This window comes from Pristis pectinata, chromosome 3, assembly GCF_009764475.1.
Source record: "Pristis pectinata isolate sPriPec2 chromosome 3, sPriPec2.1.pri, whole genome shotgun sequence".
NCBI classification, from domain to species: domain Eukaryota; kingdom Metazoa; phylum Chordata; class Chondrichthyes; order Rhinopristiformes; family Pristidae; genus Pristis; species Pristis pectinata.
Window position 1 is genome coordinate 111,112,649 of NC_067407.1, and position 21,596 is coordinate 111,134,244.

The 21,596-nt window shown below is 39.0% G+C and overlaps 2 protein-coding genes across 3 annotated transcripts in view; both read left to right on the forward strand.

The window, feature by feature from the left end:
• Positions 1-1,682, forward strand: part of rrp15 (ribosomal RNA processing 15 homolog) — a 43,904-nt gene extending 42,222 nt beyond the window's left edge. The window contains 1 exon segment of the mRNA XM_052011435.1: positions 271-1,682. Coding sequence (XP_051867395.1) covers positions 271-384 — 114 coding nt within the window. The 3' untranslated portion in view covers positions 385-1,682.
• Positions 1,683-2,621: 939 nt separating this feature from the next.
• The window catches only part of tgfb2 (transforming growth factor, beta 2), a 69,207-nt gene continuing 50,232 nt past the window's right edge, over positions 2,622-21,596 (forward strand). Inside the window, exons 1-2 of one of the 2 annotated variants that reach the window (XM_052012317.1) lie at positions 2,622-3,634; positions 19,074-19,237. In XM_052012317.1, the coding sequence (XP_051868277.1) occupies positions 3,289-3,634; positions 19,074-19,237 (510 nt within the window). In that variant the 5' untranslated portion in view covers positions 2,622-3,288. Of the gene's footprint in view, positions 3,635-4,493; positions 7,120-19,073; positions 19,238-21,596 lie in introns of those variants that run through there. The other variant, XM_052012318.1, reaches the window with a different exon arrangement.

The following is a 21,596-nucleotide window of genomic DNA, read 5'->3' on the forward strand; positions in this document are numbered from 1 at the left end:
ATCCGCAGTCATCAAATTTCCTAAAAGTCAGCTTTGTGCCCATACGAGTTAATGCAGTGCAATAAAGGGGAGTTGGTTCAAAGACCAAAGAATATCTCGTTTCAAAACATTTATTAAGGCCACATTTGTATTAGATTCGTGCGCCAGGAACTGTTCTAATGAGTCAGCACCAGGGGGTGGGTTTAAAATACATCAGATGGGTATATAGCCGGGATCATGTGTTAATTTGTGCTTTTGGTTATATTTGGTAATCAACTGGTTTATTTTCAGGTTGTGGTTAAATCAGAAGAAGTTGCAGCATGGAACATATTACGCGATGACTTCATGATGGGAGCTACCATGAAAGACTGGGATAAGGAGAGTGACGAGGAGAAAAGTGCTTGATGTTGCTGGCCAGGAAAGTGCTTCAGACTGATGAGCCTTCTAACCAGAAACACTTCTCGCTTTAAAACGTAAACTACAGCGATGCTCATTCTGTGAATGCAAAAAATTGTATAAATATAGGGCCCACTTTTTTTCCCCCCACAATAAAGCAAACTATTTCTTTCCAATCTCTTTTTAATCGTTTCCTAAATCCAGACACTTCACGGCGCTTTGCTTCCTTCCGAGCTGAATGTGATTACCTGGAATGCAGGAGAAATGTTGATGCTTGTTGAGATCGCACTTAAGATGGGGTTAATAGAGATAGCGTTTATTCTTGAACATGATCTCGTCTTTTCGAGGTTGATGTGTGTCGGAGCTGCGCCAGTGAGGTGAGGTGTTTTAAACGCCTCAGCTCCTCGGGCAGCTTATAACCCATTCTGAAGTTCTGTGAAAAGTTGTTCCAGGCGAAGGGTTTTGCGCAGGATTCGCCCCGGCAGAGTAATGCGACGGTGGGCGAGGAATCTCGTCAGTGGGGAGAAGCAGCCATCGCACCTGCAAGAACCGGCTGCTCTTCTCACCTTTGCTGTGGCACTTGTGGCGTCCACCTGGTATCTCAGTGGAATGTTAGTGTCCCTGACCACGTAGCTTCCAGCCCCGTAAAACCTTTTACTGGGAGGATTTGCTTTTTTTTAACAGCTCCAATAACAGTATCTAAGACAATGGATATTTGTGATTTTAATATTTATGCACCAATTGCATGACAGATAACGTAGATCTTGTAAGTTATGGTGAACGGAGAAATGCCAGCAAGAATGCCGAGCTTCAGCTGGTGGGAGTTGCTGGAGCAACAGACATTTACTCTGTGTGACCTGTGTTCTTTATTTTACTGCACGTTTTTAATGGGAGAATTCCAATTGTGCTGCCGAGTCTGAATCACTTTATTTTCCCCTGCGATGTGGAAATATTTGCCCATCTGTCTGTTAGTTTAAAAACCAAGCTCCTTGTCCAACTGTCTACTCTGATTTTTCTGAGTCACGTAGGGAGACTCAGATGTTCAGAATAGCAAAGTAACCGGAGCCACAACGGCCCACTCTGTAGAGGGATGCCTCCTGCTTCAGAATCTGGAGCCCACCTGGGCCCTAGTGCTCCTTTAAATGATGTTAGTTTTAAGGGTCGTTTATAAAACGCTGTATTTTTCCCAACCTTGATTGTTTTGTAATTTCATCCAATTTGAACTGCAGTGTTTGATTAGAAAGCAACAAAAACGAGAGTTTTCTTCTCTGTCACTTCCACCTCTTTCCTCCCCCCCCAAAAAAAAAGAAAATATTAAACTTGATATATCTGTAACTGAGCTGTAAGTGGTATTGGAGTCTGTCTCCGAGTGGGAAGGTTGCGGATGATGAGGGAAGCGCTTGATCTTAATGACGCAGACGAAGGCTCATCACTCACTGGAGTTCACCTTCAGTTGGCTCTCGCCAAAGGGCTTTGATCCCGCGCCCGGTGCTTTGTAAACCTGCAAGGCTGCCTGTTTGATTGAATAACTCAGACTCCCGGCGTTGAGTGGGACAAATATCGCCTGGTTTCGCGCACCTTGGTTTTCAGGTCATTTTCTGATCCCGGTGGCCTCCACAGTTGTAAATCTGTCACAAGTCTCATGGTATTCAGGGGCTGTTCCTCTCAATGGACAGAGGATTGCTTAATTATAGTTAGGGACACGGGTGGTACAAATAAACTCACTTTCCAGCACAATCAGTAGTAGCACCTTTATGTTACTGTCATATTGACCAGGCGAGTTACACAAATCTTCACTTCACTGAAAGGTGGTAATACATTCTGTTCAACCTGTATGTGTTGCAAAGGTCGGGATGCTTTTTCTTGCATGCTCATTCCCGGCACTGGTAAACAACGCAAGATCGTACCTTGCGACGGGATGGGTCTGCATTCTTCTAAAATGATATATAACCCGAAGCGACGACCCACAATCTGAGAAAACCCGACCCCTTTAAAATGGCAGATCGCTTGCCCGAGTCGTTGTCTTAAAAATCGAGCGTAAGTGAGTCGAGGAGAAAGGGCGACTGGCGGGCGCTAGGACAGCGCGGGAATACCAGAGCCGCCTGTCTGTGGGCAGCCTGGTAACGAGCGGCGAGGAATCCTCGGACCCCCACGTCACTGGATGGAGGCAAACACGTGGTCAAGTAAGACATTATAAATGCCTCCCGTGTGCGAGCCTGATGTTATCTGCTGGCAACTCTCTCCCTCACACGCACACGCACACACACACACACACTCACTCTCTCTCTCTCTCCCCACTCACTCACTCACTCCCAGCCTGGGATCTTTTACTAGCATAGGACAGCGAAAGTAACGGTTCGCTGCTTCAGATTTTTTTAAAGTATACAACGTTAATTTCTTATAAGAAAGAAAAATCTAATCTATCTGCCTTTTTTCAAAAAAAAAGCTAATGTAGCATTTGACAGATTAATAGTTTTTTTGGCAAGATTCTCTTTTTTAATCTCACCGTGGACCCAAGACCTCATCCTGGTGGAATAAAGCTGGTGTTTTATTGATATTTCATTGGAGAAAAGCAGAGGGGTCAGAGAGAAAGAGAGAGAGAGAGAGAGAAAAGTTGGGCGAAGTTTAAAGACTTGGTGCGGACTGCAATGAAGTGAAGGTGTGTTTATCTTCGGCAGTAGCAGTGTTGGTGCCGGGACTGGCGCTGCAGCGAGGAGGCAGCGCTTGGCAAGTCTGTGAACTGCACAAGGCTTGAGAATCAAGAATAAGCAACAAGAAAGTTCCTTTACGCCTTTTTTTTTGTAAATATCTAATCTGGTGCTTTTTTTCGCGTGAAGATTACGATCTGCAGCTGCTTTTCTTCCCCCTCCTCTCCCCCTCCTCCCTTCAACTTCCAACTTCCCAACTTTGAAAATGCACCACTCCATTTTCACTGTGTTTCTCACGCTGGATTTGGCGATGATCGGCGCTTGCTTGTCGACCTGCAACACTCTCGACATCAACCAGTTCAAGGATAAGAGGATCAAGGCCATCCGAGGGCAAATCCTCAGCAAACTGAAACTCACTAAACCCCCGGAACAGTACCCGGAGCCAGAAGAGGTCTCGACAGAGGTGATCGCGATTTACAACAGCACCCGGGATTTGCTTCAGGAGAAGGCAAACGAGAGAGCTGCCACTTGTGAACGGGAGAGAAGCGAAGAGGAGTATTACGCAAAAGAAGTTTACAAGATTGATACGAATCCATATAGCTCCCGTGAAAGTAAGCCTTAAAAGTAGCTTAAAGAGACCGCATCCCTTTTTGTCAGCCTAATGTATGTATTCTACCAAACATTAAGACGACATAAATCTGCTTACTTCAAATGCCCATTAGACTGGCTCCAGATATGTGATTGGCAATGCTTCGTCTAAAGCGAGAGTTTAATAGTTCTAATACCCAACCTGTGCCAGCAAAAAGGGATGTCATTCCTCCTTAAGAATTACTTAAACGTTTTTGCACGGATAATCAACACGACCAAAGAAATAGCCTGGTTCCTCGCCAGATTTGTTTGTGTGTAATGTAGATATTGTGATATATAAAGCATGTGAGGTATTCGCCTATTTGAACAGAGCATACTGACGTGACTGGAAAAAAATAATAATGACATATTTTGGTCCTGTTTATTTTTGTAGCGGTAAGTTGAGTTTTGGGCGGCGTGCACAGCCGCCTGACCACCAACTGATTTGGGATAATACTCGTGGAAATCATATCTAAACTGTTCAGCGCAGAATCTAGAACCTGCTGTCTTCAGTGGAAATGCAGAAATTCCAAGACAGGTGCTTTGTAAACAAACACGACAGTCAGGCACGGGGTTGAATATTCTGATCGCCGACTACCATTTAACTCATTATGTGCTGAACCATACTTTGCCGGTTTCAAAATGTGCCTTTAGAGAATTGGACATAGAGTAAACAAAATCAACACGTACGTGCACAATTTTAACGCCGAATATTGCAGAGGTAAAATAAATTCAATAAGATAAGCTCAATAAATGTTTATTTTAAGTTAAAATCGCTTTCTCTGGTTCAGTGCTCATAGAGTTAACAATCCGATATTCATGTTGGATGAAAATAGCAATTAATGTCGAGAAAATAAAAATACATCTAGTAAGTGTTGTAGTATCTGTAACAGCAGCCTTGATATCCTTAAATAATTATTTTTTTCTCAGAGGAATAGTGAGTAGAAAGTGAATTGAAAGATCGTCCCAATATCTCACGCCTTATGGAGGCAGGCCTAAGATATTTGTTGAAATAATTTATGAAATTTTAAACAATTAGTTATTTATCAACAGGCCTAAAATATAACATGACATTCTAAAAATTGTCGGTCGAAGCGTGTTATTAATATAGCCTACAACTGCGAATGAGTGAACAGTGAGTGATCTATTTCAAAAAATTAACCATTAAACCAAATGTTTTCGAACAGCTCCGAACAACCATATTCACCGCAAATGGAGGGGGATAGCGCCCGTTAAGTTGCTTTGCACCAGGTTAATGGAGAAAAATGTCAGGCCCCACAGTCCTCAGTGTACAGTTTCACATGCAGACCTATCCTTGGCGGTTGCAAAAATGCAGTCAGCCTCCAGCTTGGGCGGAGTGCCAAAATCATTACACAATAAAGTGGGTCAAAAGGGTAGTTGTGAGATATAAACCGTGATATCACAGCAATTATAGGTATACATTATATATGTTTCAACAGTCTACTCGGTTGTCTCTATTGATCTGAATCTTGTTATCCCGATTTTGGACAATGGCAATGTCCGATAAACTGCAACATTGTGCAAAAATCGTGAATCCAATATCAAAGGTACAGTCTTTTGTAGTGGAAGTTTTAATAACGAAACAGTTAAAGGCAACTCACTTTGAAGTGAGATGCAGTGCCGTTACTTTACTTGCCTTGGAAAACATTTTTTCTTAATTGTTGCCGGGTACAAGTGTGATTGGAAGTTAAATAGGGAGAGAGTATCGTTTAACGGGAAGCTCTGCCAAACAAATAACCCCTCCACACTATTCTTGCAATCGTTTGTGATGCAAATCTTAAAACGTCTACTTTGAATCACTTGGTGTCAAGTATCCAAGTTAAAGATTCTAATTTATGGTTGTGAGCTTCTCTTTCTCTTTTGAAAGTTTTCAAACCCGGAATATAGGACGAGGAAATGAGATTGATGGAAACGTATCGTATTATGAAATGTATGGACAAGGATTGTGTTGGATAATTGAAAATGAATTAAGCCAAGAGAGGGGAGGGGCGATATTCCTTAACGAACCGGAGCGCCCGACCACCTTAAAACACGTCTCTTATTTCGTTTTGCCTAATCTGGCACAGTAGCAAACTTGCTCCAAACTGCAATGCACTGTATTCCTGGTACAGAACTCCAGTGTCCATATTAATTTCATCTGCCTTTGAAATGCGTCTTCTGTGCTGAACTCCTATTCCTAAAATCTCCGGTCACGAGCTTGAACCTTTTGTACCCAATGCTCCAGACGCCTTATTATAAACTTCGTGCTCCTGCCCGTGGACTCCACTGAACTCCAGGCTTCGTCCCAATCTGCTTGTTTTCTAAGGTGAGTTGCATGTTTCTCTCCGAACAAGATTCAACCAATCGGAAGCCAGGAAGAAAAGCAACAACAACTCTGCTGTCGCTGCAGTTTCCGAATAGCCAGAATCCTTCTGTATTTGAAACAGTACTCTCCCCAGTAATTTCAAGAGGATCTTACATACAGCTCACGAATTGATGGTGTGGCGTCTTAAAGCATTCTGGGAGATAAAGCGAACCAGGAAACATGCAATGTACCGATCGACCACAACAGGCAGTCCTGTAATAAAACTCAGGAAATACAGTGACCTCCCAACAGCGAACTTTTACTTACTTTCCCTGAAAAGAAAGCGCACGCTAGCTCAGGACGTGCAGAGTTGGACCTTGGCGAATCACAGATTTTCTCAGTTTAAGTTCCTCACCGTTGGCCACGTTCTTCAAACGAGTTTGGCACCAGACTCTCCGCGCTGCCTGCTTTGCTTGTATCAGTTGTAATTTCACGAAGCGGTGAAGGCGCTCGGAAGAGACATGCTTCTGAAAAGAAGTCATTACAGAACCCCCCCCAAAAAAGACGAGATGATACAGAATCACATTTCAGCCATTCACAGTAAAACAATGCTTTAAAGGCCGCATCTTATTTGCATCCACGTCAAACCAGCGCGGGACTGCTGCTTTGAAACGGCGAATTTGTTTCAGGAGCACTCATTGCACCGTTTCCTGGGGAGACATGCCATCAGCCTGAAATATTGGAAGCTCCTGAATCAGCCTTTCGCTGAAGTTGCCGAACTTTGCCCGTCAGCCCGCTGATAGGAATTTAGAGCAAAGTTGCGGAGCATCATAACCGGCATAAAGCAAGGCAGATGCAGAGTTACCAATAGTGCCAGTGACCGGCCGTTCTGCCATGACACTCTATTCTCAGAGGATTGTGCCTCTGCTGCCCCCTGATCTCTTGTATTTAAAATGCAGGACGTGGTCGTATCCATCCGGAGGTCATTTGCAGCAAACTGTTCTCGTACACTCAGCCTTGCTGAAGTGCATTGCAACTTTTCGGTTTGTATTGAAGAAAATCATCATCAAACTCCAGAAATCTCAATTTCGTTAACACCAGGCCACACTTTGCTGCGCTGTGCCTACATCTACCCCCAAAGCATCCTAACTTTAGAGAACATGGGTGAGTTACTCGTAGAGACAGAGCTAGGTAGATGAGCGGCAGTGGGGCTGGACAGATGTATCTGAAAAAAAAGGACTAAAAAGTCGGGGATATTTGCACCTAGCCATATGACAGGTGTTACACCGGCGCAAGTCAACTATTTCTTTGGAAAAATCTGGTGCAACTCACTCCTACACCGCAGTTTCAGAGAAACGTTCCAGGAAATTCCAGGCCGGCATTCCATCCTGTGAACCTCCTTCCAGCCCATTTTCATTGCAGTTTTTTCTCATTATTTTTTGGCCCAGGAGGGAGTTTTTAAACATTTTTTGGTCAATAGTTGGACCTGGCAGCTTCCAGCTACTGGTGTATTTTACACAGGATGGAGAATATTCAGTGTTCAATGGACGCTGCTTTAAAACCCGAAAATCTGCCGTACAACATACTTGCCAAACAAAAACAAAATGGCAAATAATTCCTACAATTTAATGATTATGCATTGTGCTCCCTGATTAGGAAATCATTTAGGTAATTGCAGTGTAAATTCTTAACATAGCACGGCACTGTGGTTTTCAGAGAAGGATTTGTGAAAAATCCTAAAATTCTGGTAATATTCCCAGAATCTCATTTAATATAAACACAGTATGCTTCCAGCCTTTGCAAACCATTCATCCTAAATAGAGATGATGCTGGGTTGCAAATTCAAAAATAAGATGTCACAGAATCCCATGTAAGCAAAATAATTCAGCCATTGTAACTAAATGGGCTAGTATTAAAAGTAAATCGACATTAGAAAAGTAAAGAAGGGCTGAAATACCATTCTCAAAGTTGCAGATCTAAATATTGTATGGCGTTCTTTACCAATTTTGTTAAAGAGGACAGTCTCACATTGTTGACAGGAATAATGAAAACAATGGCTAGCTTATAGAAGCAGGCTTGGATCCAGTCTCTAAATGCAGTGTTGTGGAATGCTTTCATTATTTTGTTCTGGTGGCTTAAGGCAGTGAACATGATGACAAATAATGTTTCTGATGAATGCTGTTGCTAATGAAGATGTGTACAAACAGCATCATCTTTATATATTTTACAAATCACCTAAAACAGTGGGAAATCCAAAACTGGATACAGAGGAATACAAGTGAAATACATTAAAAGTAGGAAACATGCAAAGTACTTCAAATCAAGTAATTATTGTTATTCCAATTTATCCCAATAAGTGTTAGTCTATGTAATTCTCCAGAGTATTTCACCAATGGTCCTCATATTAAACCTTTTATGTGAGTGCAATATTGAAATTGCCCCTTTTCAGGAATGTAAACATTTTTAGAAGATGCAAAATATTGGGGGGGGGGGTTTAAATTAAAGCACTCAGGTGGTCCATTGGAATAGCTGAGCAGTTCATAAATTTAGGATTGAGTATTTCTAATGCTATAAGAAAGTGGATTCTTAAGTCCACTCACCCCGTACTATGAATGTGCGGAAGCACACATGCACTTATCTCTTTCCTCTTGGGCAGAATACAGTTTCCCACCACGTGTAGTTCAGAATATAAATTGAGCATTACTGGCTGCATTTCACACTCCACAATTACAGGCTTCAGATAGTAGTACAGTCTAACAGAAGATACACTGAGAAGAACAGTAGCAGCTAGTTTATATATGTACATTTTTGTGTGAGGTTTTATGAAGGTCTTTTCAATTGCTCCTATTTAGCCAAGTTCTGTTGGGAAGACAAATGGCTACATATAAAAAGCATTAAATTCATTGGTGTATCACATGATGAAATGCATTTGTCACTGTAGTCAGTATAATGACTTCCTGGTATTTGCAAGTTCTTGCAATGAGGAAATGATCTTGGATAAACTTGCTCTCATCTGATCCTAATACCGTGCTAAGCACTTCCTTAATCTAGTGCATCACTAACAACACCTATCAGTCTTACAGGTATTAATAGATCTATCTTTGGAACAAACACAATGTATTCAGCCTGAGATTCAGTGGGAATATGTTTGTAAAGCTTGCCAGTTGTACACAATCCCATTGAAATGAAGACATTGAGGGTATCGGTCAGGTGATTGACAGGGCCCAAACACCTCATTTCCAGAAACTTTGTACAGAGCTACCTGCATGCATTACATGGAATTCAGATTGCCTAAATTTCTTGGCATTAGTAATGGCTGTATTCCTAAACTGTTGTTATCTATTCTCCCATTTATAACTTTACACCAGCTCCAAACCACTGGAAAGATAGAAAGAGGTAAATCAGATGAAAGAAGCGCAGTCTTTGAATCATATTCCTCACCTTTCATCACACTGATGAGTCTACTTCAGTCAAAATCCTTAAAGTATATATCAGCTGGACTTCTTAGTTCTTATTATGTATTTTTATTTTATTTGTTACTTATTTTTGCTATTTTCTCAGTAATTTCAGTCTTTCATTAACAAACATTAAATTTGTGGAACAGTTAGGCACTGTTAAGAAAGCTAAAGTATTTTTATTTTGAAAAACATGTACTTTACTCAACACACCAAAGATAGTTGAGCAATTTGTAAGTATACAACAGCTTTTTTATGATCTTTTCCTCAAAAGAGATCTTGAATTCATCATTTTCCATTCGGAAAGAGGAAAGATAGGTGCTGATGATTAAAACCAAAAGCAGCAATGGGATTTACAGTGTGTTTAGGCATTGTCTGGAAAGATGGCTTAGCTCTAAGTGAGCACAAATAGACAATATTATAATAATCGAATCAAAGCACTATTTAATGTGTTACAAATGTGTAATTAATGGTCAGTTCAATTGGCTCATGATAATGCATTTTCCCAATTATTTTTAGAATGGATTTAGCTTCCATCAAGGAGGTGTATGTCAATATTAAAAAATAGAGCATTTTACATGTGAATCATTCTGCATCAATACTAAGCATTGTGAAGCTTGTTGCAGTATGGTCAGACAAGTAACAAAGTTCTCCCTCCTATGCCTAATGATGTATTTAGCACCCATCCTAAGCGATGTGACAGTGTGCCATCTTTTTATTATCTGCACCAGGCATACTGTGGCTTTGCTATCCACGATTGCCAAGACGGCACTAAGATTGGCAGTGGATGTAGGATCCTCAATTTATCCTTGCATTAGGATCTAAATGCAACCAATGATTTTGACAGTACATCAATATGTATATCAGGTACACACAGGTAATTTCATAGATGAGGAAATTCCCTAGAGCTTGATTTTCCAATTATACTTTTCTGGAAGTGTGATAAAGATGGTAAACCTGAGTGCTGTGCTGGGAAACTCCCCTATTCATTGAAGAGCTGTACAATGAATCAGAGCTATATGGGATTATTAATAACTAATGTTTTTTTATAAGGAAATCGCATTGGAGTAGATTTATAATTTGACCACTGAGTGGAAAGGACTTTCCCCTTTGCATGTTGCTCAAAGCAGAAATTTGAATGGAATGTGAAATGGATGGCCACTCCACCACTTCCTATTTCCTATCCAAAGTTAAGAATGAAAATCCACTCTATTTAAGCCACAGCAATCCCACCTTGAGTGCAGTTTCTAGCATTTAAGGGGAATAATTCCTGTAGCCAAGAATGGGCCAACAATTCCTAAGCAGCACCACAAATAATTTATTCAAATACTATTTCCAAAATGTTTACTCTCCAAACAACAGTGAGCAGTATAAAACAATCTTTTCAGTGGACTCCAGAAGAATATTTAAAGTTTGCATGATTTTATGAAAAAATTTATCGAAATTGATATCGTCAAGTGAAGTTTCCAAAATAAATGCCAGGCAGCATAACTTTCCCATCCCCCCGCCAGTCCTGTTTATGGCATCTGAAATATTTTCCAGTCAGTCAAAATGGCAGCAGGAAACAGTTGTCTTCATTTGTCTGCCTATGAGTTTACTTTCCATTGTCCAATCTAATTGTTGATTGAAATGGTCCAGAAATTCTTGAGAAGTTCCATAACCTTGACATTTGATAATTTGATTTACATTTTTTTGTAGTTGTGATTAATTTTGAAGGATAAAGCTACAGGAGGAATACTGGCACTTGAGATATTTTTTAATTATGTCTGTATTGGCATCCGACATTCTTTCCTTCACTTATCCTGCATTCCTTCTGATGCAGTGATAAGATGGGTTCTTGATATTCTGACATAATTTTGCCTTTAATTTTCCTTTTGTTAAGGGTAGGTTTCATTTGGAACTCAGCATCTGGGGTCATGGAATACAACTTGGTACAGTGTCATTGAACAGGGCCATGTGGTACAGCAAACGATACACTGCACCACCAGCCCAGAAAACCCCAACTTTTGAAGGAATAAAGCAATATTTTCTGAATCACATCCATTAGAAATATGAAATTACAACTTTCTGTTTTTCATGTTTACAATAGTCAAAACAAAGTCCCCAGTTCTGTACTACAGCTTAAATTTGACACCAGACAGTTTGGCCTAAAATATTGGTCTGGCTGTTAAAAGTCTGCAAGTCAAAACCTTGGCTGTCAGATTTCTCCTTAAACAAAGTCACTTGCAAGTGTAATGCATGTTTGATTTAGCCATGTGCTGATCATATGGAAAAAGGTTCAATGTTTGTGGATAATGGAATCAATTTATGAATGAATAAAGACTAAAGTTGATATTGTTTTCATTCCATCATCCTGTTAAGTACATGTTATAGCAATAATGCAGATGTTAAGTAAATGTGACAATCAATCTTGATCAACATCAGGCATGAAATAAGGAAAATCCTTAGTGGTGGAAAGCTTTGGGAGCCATAGATCAAAAAATCCACTGTGCCTTCCAAGCATGCTGTGTTTACCATATGCCATGTTATTAAATTACTTGCATAATAGCCTGTATTTATCCATTTAAGACTGAAACTTCCACCCATATGTAATCAAAGGCGTAAATTTTAAACTTATTCCCCCACAATTGTCATCTTAGCTTTCAATACGCCTCAGTATTGGCGTCCTCATGGAGGCCAGTGGTGGAGTTGGATGTTTCTGAATTCTCCAGCATTAGACCTGATGCATGATCCACAAATCCATTGATTTCTATGGAGATTGTGGGCTGCTGAGAAGAAAGATGAAAAGTTAAGATATTTAAGAAAATTATTTGCGGCTTGTTCAGTTTTTTTAATTAGCTGAAAGTCTTTCATTTTATCAATAGTCAATCAGTACTCATGCTCCTTATCAAGACAAGACATCTTTGTTAGTCACATGTACATCAAAACACACAGTGAAATGCATCTTTTGTGTAGAGTGTTCTGGGGGCAGCCCACAAGTGTCGCCACGCTTCCAGCACCAACATAGCATGCCCACAACTTCCTAACCCGTACATCTTGGGAATGTGGGAGGAAACCGGAGCACCCGGAGGAAACCCATGCAGTCACAGGGAGGAAATACAAACTCCTTACAGACGGTGGCCAGAATTGAACCTGGGTTGCTGGCACTGTAATAGCGTTATGCTAACCATTACATTACCGTGTCTGCTCTTAGGAATAGTAAAGGGAAAAAGTAACTGGTGGGAATTGTCTATAGGCCACTAAATAATAACATCACAGTGGCACAGGCAATAAACCAAGGAATAGATGTAGCAGAGGATGTGGAGAGTCTACAGAGAGATATAGATAGGTTAAGTGAGTGGGCAAGGGTCTGGCAGATGGAGTACCATGTTGGTAAATGCGAGGTCATTCACTTTGGAAGGAAAAATAGAAGATCAGATTATTATTTAAATGGTGAAAGATTGCAGCGTGCTGTTGTCTGCAACTGATCTATCTTAACCTATCTCCATATGGATTTTCATCTTGCATCTCACTCCTCTCTCCAGCTCTGCTATGAAAACTAAATCTTCCCTCAATTCTGAGGAAGGGTCACTGATTTGAAACACTGACTGGTTTCTCTTTCGACAGATGCTATTTGACTGGCTGAGTTCTTCCAGCACTTGTGTTTCTGTTTCAGATTCCAGCACCTGCAGTTTTACTTGTTTTTCAGTATTCTACATTTTTAAAAGCATTTTTTAAATAATTTGTTTAAAAAAACTATGACTTCCTTTATTTTATAGTTTTTTAATATCTTGCTGAAATATTTAAAGTCTTCATAGCTTTGAGAGCAGGCTAAGTTGTGAGCTGGTCTGTTCTGGCTGTTGAAGTTGAAAGGGGAATTTCCAGGGTTAGGCTTCTCCATTTGCCTTGTTGACCTTGTTGCTGGACTCTGCACTGCTTTGGACCAGTGATATAGTCCCCCTTTTGGATTACATGAGCTTGGGAGAGGGGCAATTGCAGGCAATGATTGTAAATCATTATATGCCAAAATACAGTCAGATAAAAATGTCCGATTTAACTGAAAACATAAATCTCCACTTAGTTATTCAGAGGCACTGAAAGATTAACGTTTCCCCTATATCTACAGTAATTAGTTTAAGATGCATATCAAAGGACTAGATTTGTCTCTGGTGAAATTATTTATGTTATGGGTTTGGTTGGCCACTGTATATGTTGCTCATCTAACTGGAAGTCATTAGTGTTTTTGCATTTCACATTCATGGCATGGGGAATCTGCTGAATAGTGGATAGGTTTACAGGCTCATTGTCAGTTATGATAGGCCATCACATGCACATTTTTTCAAATGTGGTAAATGACCATCTTTACTGCAGTTCATGATCCTATAAATTGGGAATAAACTCCCATTACTGGTATGGGGTGAATCACTCCCATCCACTGGACAGAAATATCATAGCAGTATATAACCCTGGAGTTTATAAACCTCAGTACTTTCCAGCACCCAGTGTTTAAACCTCAAGAGAGAAGTGTGAGCTTTGCACCTCTAAAGAAAACACAGAAATGTTACTTTTGAGCCTAATACTTGATCATATATCGCTGTCAAAGAAATCATTACCTTTCTATGGTCATCTGCTGACTACTCTTAATTAATGGCAAGGATTGTCCAGTTGAAATAATCTTGCAGTGTTCACCATGATTACTCTGTGAAACTGACAGTAACTTTAATTTGCTGTTTAAAGCAGAGATATCAATATTGCTGGCTGTTACTCACCACTTCTCCATAGGCTTCAATATTTTGTAGCCTTCTACACCACTGTCAAAGGATATCAATGAGTTGACAAAAAGGATGGATTTTTGTTAACATTGTATCAGGGTTAAGTGAGTTTTTAATGGCATATTAAACCATAATTACTGTTTAGAAAATTCTCTGATCCTGATCTAATATATAATTTTAATACTGCAGATGAAATGTTAAATATTCTAAAATAATGACATTTATTTATTTGCAGTTTATATAAGATATTTTAACTTGCATCTTAATTTTAGAAATAATCTTTATTTCTTGCTCTGTAAAATGTTTCTTCAATGTTAGCAGTAAGTACCATTGTTTCTTCAGTGACAACATTACCCAGACCATCACCTACTCAATTTTCAATGATACATTGTAATTTTAAGTAAAATAAAACTAATTTTCTAGGGAAAATTAAAGTTCAGTTCTGAAACAGTTAAACATGAGTTCCAATGAAGTGGAAAGAAAAATTAATTTAACATGCAATTTTGTGCAAAGAAACTAAAATATGTTAGCCAAAGTTGTTGTCATGGTGACCTCTATATTCAAAAACGTATTTCATGTGGGTCGGATAAACGTGCTGGCCACTTACAGCTCTTTATATCGACCAACTTATTTTGAGGGCATCTGGACTTTGTAGATTGTGGAAAATAATCCAGAATGTCATTGCCAAGATTTGTGTGGAAACATTTCAAAGCCCACATTTGAAGGATTGCTGTTGATGGTGGCCACATTGTTGGGTTACCAAATAGCATTGACAACAATGTCAAGGAGCTTTATTCTATCAGTTCAAACAATGACTCATGACAGCCTTGGCTTGCCTGTGCAGATTACAACTAGGACATTTGGAAGAGGACTAGGGCATTCGGCCCCTCAAGCTTGTCCTGCTTTTCAATTAGATCATGGCTGCACTGTGTTTTAGACTCATTACCTCACTGGATCCCATATCCTTTAATAATCCTGCCTAACATGTATTTATCAATCTCAACTGACCAGAGTTCCATACTTTTACTATGTGAGGATGTGCTTCTTGACTTCACCTCTGAATAGCTCAGCTTTAATTTTAAGGTTATGCCCCCTTGTTCTCAGCTCCCCCACCAGGACTGTAGACTCATACAAAACAGCAGTAATTTATTATTTTGTGTTGCTGTGTATTATCCCTTGGGCTTACTTGGACGGTGTGCTGCTGGACTGTGCCAACTTGTATGGGACTTCACTCAGAGGCTGCGGTAAACAGTATTACTGTGGTTTCATATTTTCCTTTAAGTCTAACTAAAATATTCAAGGTTTGAAATGTACAGATCAGTTCTTTCACATTTTGGATGGATGGATTTTGTGACATCACTACAGGAGAGGGAACCATTTTCCTTCTCTTCCCTGGCAATGTTTCACCTTCTACCAAGTCAGGTACAATGTTGTCCATCTCCTTTTTAGATTTTGATATCAGATTGATATAGATTTTGATAAAAATCATGTATCATTCCCTATTTTCCTGTAGAAAGTAGCACATCACTGCATATGCATAAAGAGGAGATGCTAAAGGATTCAGATATACAGAATGATGCACAGATATCTGGTTAGGTTTGTTCCACTGAGCAAAAAGAATGATCTCTCAACATGCCTTGGTTTCTAGGTCACTTCTTCCTCTCTAACCGTTACATTGTAGCTGGCACAGTCGTTATAACATCTGGCCACCTGTACAAGAAACTCTCTCCAAAGTACCCAAATCAGTTTGTAATTGGTAACCATACTAAGAAATCTAAATTAAATTTATATTCAATGGCATAAACATGGAATGAAAATTCAAAGTATAATTACTACTTCCATCATGTATTCACAAATAAAGATTTGAACAAAAACAGAAGCACAATTCCGGACATGCACAAATAAATGAAATAAATATATCCAGGCTTGCCTGACATTTATTCTAGGGCACTCAGAAAAAGAGTGTGACATAAAGAGATCTCCGAGGTACTGATGAGAGAGTTTTTGGACTGTTCAGCGTAACTGACAATTTAAAGTATGGCCATGTTCAAAAAGAATGAAATAAGTGCAAATAATGATCATACAATAGTCACTGCAACTTGTGTGAAAGAATGGAACTGAATGTCAGGAGTAATTTTGAGGATTAACTTCCCAAAATTAATCTGGTAATCAACAGTGAACACAGCTTTATTCAGGCAAGACCTGGCCTGACCAAACTCCTGAGTGTAAAATTTCATGTGCAGCACTAAACTCACAACATAGCAGCTGATTCTTGTTGACTTCAGTAGAAATAAATTTCAGAAGTGGAGCTGAGTGCACAGTTGCCACTCTATAGGAATGTGACATGTAAATGACAGAAGATAAATTTTTATCCCTTTGTCTTCTTTTAGAAGTGAGAACCCAGACCATTTGTGCTAAAGACTTCAGGTCTTTTACTTTTAGATTATAATCACTACCACAATGGAGGAATCACAGCAGTTTATTTGCACACAGTAAGCTCCCATAAACAGTAATATGTTAGCGACCAGTTAATTTGCTTTAGTGATGTTGAGTGAGGATTTGCCAGTCCAGAGAGAAAAACTTCCTGTACTATTTCAGAATGGTGCCAAAGAATCTCTTATGCCTGCCTGCTTTGCTTGATGAATTCCCACATAATTAAATGTAAGGCTGTGGATATTCAGGACAAAACATGGACACATAAGTGAAATTGGATGAATGATAGAAATGAGTATGTATCGGTGAGAAGGGCGATGTTGGGATCATTGGAGAAGCATTGACTGGAACATCCCTGGGCTCAGTATTTTTAACATACATCAAATACAAAAATGCTCACGTTTTAATAAAATACCATATTGAGAAGGGCAAATAAATCATTGATATACACCTGAAACAACAGAATGAGTTAAAGAAAATATGTGAATGGACAAAATATGTGAGTGACAAGATGAAATTTAAAGCAAGCAGCTGCAACATTGAAGCTCAGAGCTTAAGTACGTTCAATGCTTAACCAAAGTTGAGTAAAAAATTTGAAAAAGCAAACTGAAATAAAATTTGAAAATACTGGAGGTACTCAGCAGGGCAGGCAGCATCTGTGGAGAGAGAAACAGAATTATTCTGGAATACTGTTGAACATTAAACAATGGGAGTAGTGTACAGCGACACAGGATCAATCTAGTAAAATCTAATGCTTTGGATATTGGCTTCTGGAAGAGTAGAGGAGCAAAAATCTTGGAATCAGTTCAGAAAAATCTAGAAGCAGGTATCAGGAGAGAGTAAGGTTGCTCGAAGTGGGTGAATTAAAATAGGCCAAACAGTCTTCCACCCCTGCAGTAGTGTGATCTTGTAACGGCCAAACTACCATTTCCTTGTTTTAATGTTCACCTCAGAATGACACCTTCCACTGCAACAATGTGACAATTTACTGTGAGCTTTATCTTTGCTGGTTCTCAATGAAGTTGTTAACCCAGTACTGAAGTAAGGAAAATATTTTGTTCATTTGAAAGTAACTTGAGGCTGCATAAGTTTATTTAGTGCAATGGCAGCTGAGCCTAATTTCATCCCAACCACTTCTGGACCCAGGGGATCCTAATCTCCTACTTTCTTATTTTATGGTATTGGCCCCTATTGAATATAGTTTAATGAATTCCACTCATCTTTCTATATTGTATCCAAATAATTGTTAATGCTATGTTATATTTGACATAAAGAATTAATCAACAGAGGTACCATAGCCAAGCCTGATGCTGACACACAAACAGACACATTTGCCATTGGGTGATTCAGGACTCTCCTGGTCCAAAATGATTGTACTATCTTTACTAAGACTGTCTCAGTAGAGACAACCTTTGAATTCTAGAGGTAAAGTTTGTTGCATTATTCAAACCACAAAGAGTAAATCATTTTAAATAATGTTAACAAGTATTTGCCAGGGTTTTTCGATATTTAAATTATTAGAGCAAGACAGCAATCATTACAAATGAGTACATGTTTTCAACAGTGGACATCTTTACATCTAAACCAGAGGGATGTATTTCCTCGTCCTGACACTGAAGTCCTTAATTGGTATATTCACTTTTCTTAAAGGAAGTTAAACAATAAAAATTGCAAGAAGAAAACAAAGAATTAATCCAATGAAGACACACTCTCAGGAAAAAAGAGAACATATATGAATAAGATGAAGCTTGTTTGAGGATAAATAATGCCAGTTCTTTGATTGAAATATCCAGGTATCATCATGAGTAGCACAGTGACAGCTCACATTATTCAGGGAATTTGGCTGAACCTCTGAGATCAAATTACAATTTGCTAATTCACAACAATCATATTATTTGTTATTCAGTACTTTTTGAAATAGCTCATATTAATGCCTGATATCTTGGAGAATGTGAATAAATTCAGTGCATGTCTGTTGCGGTGATTCAACTAAGCTGAACTATTAATGTCACAACTACATTAGTTCAGATATTTTATGAATATCCCATACAACAACTAGAATGTTATCTTCAAAATTGAAATGTCATGTGGAGCACAGAGGCCAAAGTATGGATGCTGACTAGAAATTCTAAGGCAAATTATAAGCAATTTTAAGCCTAGTGTGCCAGCATTCCAGAGTTATAAATATTGGAATAACAACATTTTGTCATCTTTCTGATCCCCAACATTAAAACCTGCTGTCATTTTACCTTTTGAAGCAGGTTGTTATTAAATAATACCAGCCTTAGAATAATTTAATAATTTAGAATCAAACACATTTCTTATGAAAATTGGGAATGGGGTTCGTTTATTATTATCTGTTTACATAGGGACATCTAGGATTACTGACTGAAATTAATACTTTGCATATTTGCTTCAGCTGAACCTACAGTGATGTTTGCTGATCTTTGTTGATATTGCTCCATATGCTTCCACGTAGATGTCATCTCGTCCCCACAATACAACCGATACTTCAGACGTGTGCCTTTTGACGTCAGCTCAATGGAGAAAAATGTTTCCAACCTGGTGAAGGCAGAGTTCAGAGTGTTTCGTTTACAGAATCCAAAGGCAAAAGTAGAGGAACAACGAATAGAACTTTATCAGGTAACCTTTGATTTAAATATATTATTACATTTAACATTTATTTTAATTGGTGTTAATGTAAATATTCGGTAATTGTTCATTAGTTCTAATGAATCCACTCTGTTTCTTCATCTCCAGGAGTCAAGTAAGTGTTACAAATGGGTAAAGTTTATTTTAATTATTTATTTGTTCATAGCGTGCAAGCATCACTGGTGAAGTTGGCATTTATTGCCCATAGATTGCCTCTTAACTGCTTGTCTTGCTAAGTTATTTCAAAGGACATTGAAGAGTCAACTGTATTGTTGCATGTTGGAAGTCATAAATAGTTCAGACAGAATAAAGAGGGCAGATTTTCTTTCCTGAAGTACACTAGTGAATCAGGTGTGTATTTATTACCTTTGCAGATCCTTCATTAGAGATAAACTCTGTCAGGGAGTAGCAAAGCCAGTCTTTTCAGTTTATGGGACCTTTCGATAAATCACCTTAGAATATCCTAAAGTGTCTAAATATCCTAAAGACACCAGAAGAGTATGTGCACATGTAGAGGTTAAAAGAATGCATGGATCCCAAGATGGTTCAGTGACGAGTGACGAGTGACGAGTGAGTGGAATTAGTGTTCACTTGATCTCCTTTCAACTAGTGAGCCCTGTGTTGTGAGACCAGAGTTTCACCATTTCCAGCATTTCACAAGCTTCTGTTATTTTGGAGTAAACCAGGATTTGGCTATTAAATTCACTCTGCATTTTGCTGTATTGTACACAGAAATGAAGAGCCAGTCTTAACTTGCAACAGTAGATAAATCTAATATTCAAAAGCTTTCAAAGACTGACTATGGTGCACTTCAAAATGTTGAAACGTTTACCAATAAAAGGTCAAAAACTCAAATATCTTGGGGGAGATGGAGGCTGTGTACCCAGATTCTGTAGTTAAGTGCACAGATGTTTAACTCCATCAATAAAAAATCCATTTTCTCTGTTTTTCACTACAAGAAAAGTCAAGGCTGTATTTGGTAAACCAGAAGCATAGTTACAATAAGTATCTGTCCCACTGCATTCTCAGAGTAACCAATTTTTTTAATGCCATAGGAAAACATTTTTTCTTTCTGATGGAAAAGGATCTGAATTTTTTGATGTGATTGCAAAATGTTCTTGAAAATCCTGGAATCACATGCAGTGAAATAAGGTTTCTCATATTTAATCATCATAAAGGAGTAGCTCCAGAACTGAGCCAGTATTCAACGTTCTCTTTTGAGTTATTGGATGTTACTTAAATTATAAGTGTATGGGTCTAAGTCATTATGTTCTGGGCTGTTGAGTTTGGGTTAGACATTGCACCAGTTTCTGCTGGGAACACAGGCAGACTTTTCTATTGTACCTAGTGCAAGGAGACAAGGTAGAAGGAAACAGACAGAAATGAGACATTAGTTAGCGAGGTCACAGCTGGAGAATTGTGTGCAGTTCTGTTCACCACACTGTTAGAAGGACATGATTGCACTGGAGAGGGTGCAGAGGAGGTTTGCCAGGATGTTGCCTGGGATAGAGTGTTTCAGCTGTGAGGAGAGAGTGGATAGGTTGAGAGAAGATCTGATTAAGGTATACAAAATTATTAGAAGCATAGATAGGATACATAAAAACTTTTTTTTCCCTGAGCAGAGGCATTTATGACCAGAGGACATAGGTTTAAGGTAAGGGACAGGATACTTAGAGAGGATTTGAGAAAGATTTTTTTTCACCAGGAGGGTGTTTGAAAGCTGGAACCTGAGGGGGATGTGTGGGCAGGTGTTCTTACTGAGAAAAGATTAAGATGAGAACTTGAAGTGCTACAGCTTAGAAAGTTACAGGCTGATTGCTGGAAGGGAGATTAATGTAGAGAAGGAACTGATAGCTGGCACAAACAAGGTGGGCCTAAGGGCCTTTTGCTATGACACTACATCTCCATGACTCTATATGTGTAAGTCTTCTGATTCTGGATCTTCAGTACTTGTATGTAATTTCAAGAGATGCACATAATGTGCCAACATGCCTGCGTGATTTCTTGCTTGAGCAGGACTTCTTAAAGCAACAGTTCTCAATGGAGACTGTTGCTTCAAATAGTGCAGTTGAATCTGCAAATCAACTGCAGAAGTATCCATCTGTGTCTTCCAAAGCTCATTTGAGTGGAAAAGTAGGTATTTGTTAAGATTTTATTAGCAAAAAGGAAAAGAACAAAAGAGACATTAACCATGGATAAGGACAGGCACTGATTAGCAGGATGAGTCCAGAGATATAGCCATGGGCCAAACTGGGGCATTAATTTTGCCATATTTATCCATAACTTAGATGAATGAATAGACAGGGTTATATATCCTAGTTAAATGACTTTAAGATGAGATACTGAGTAG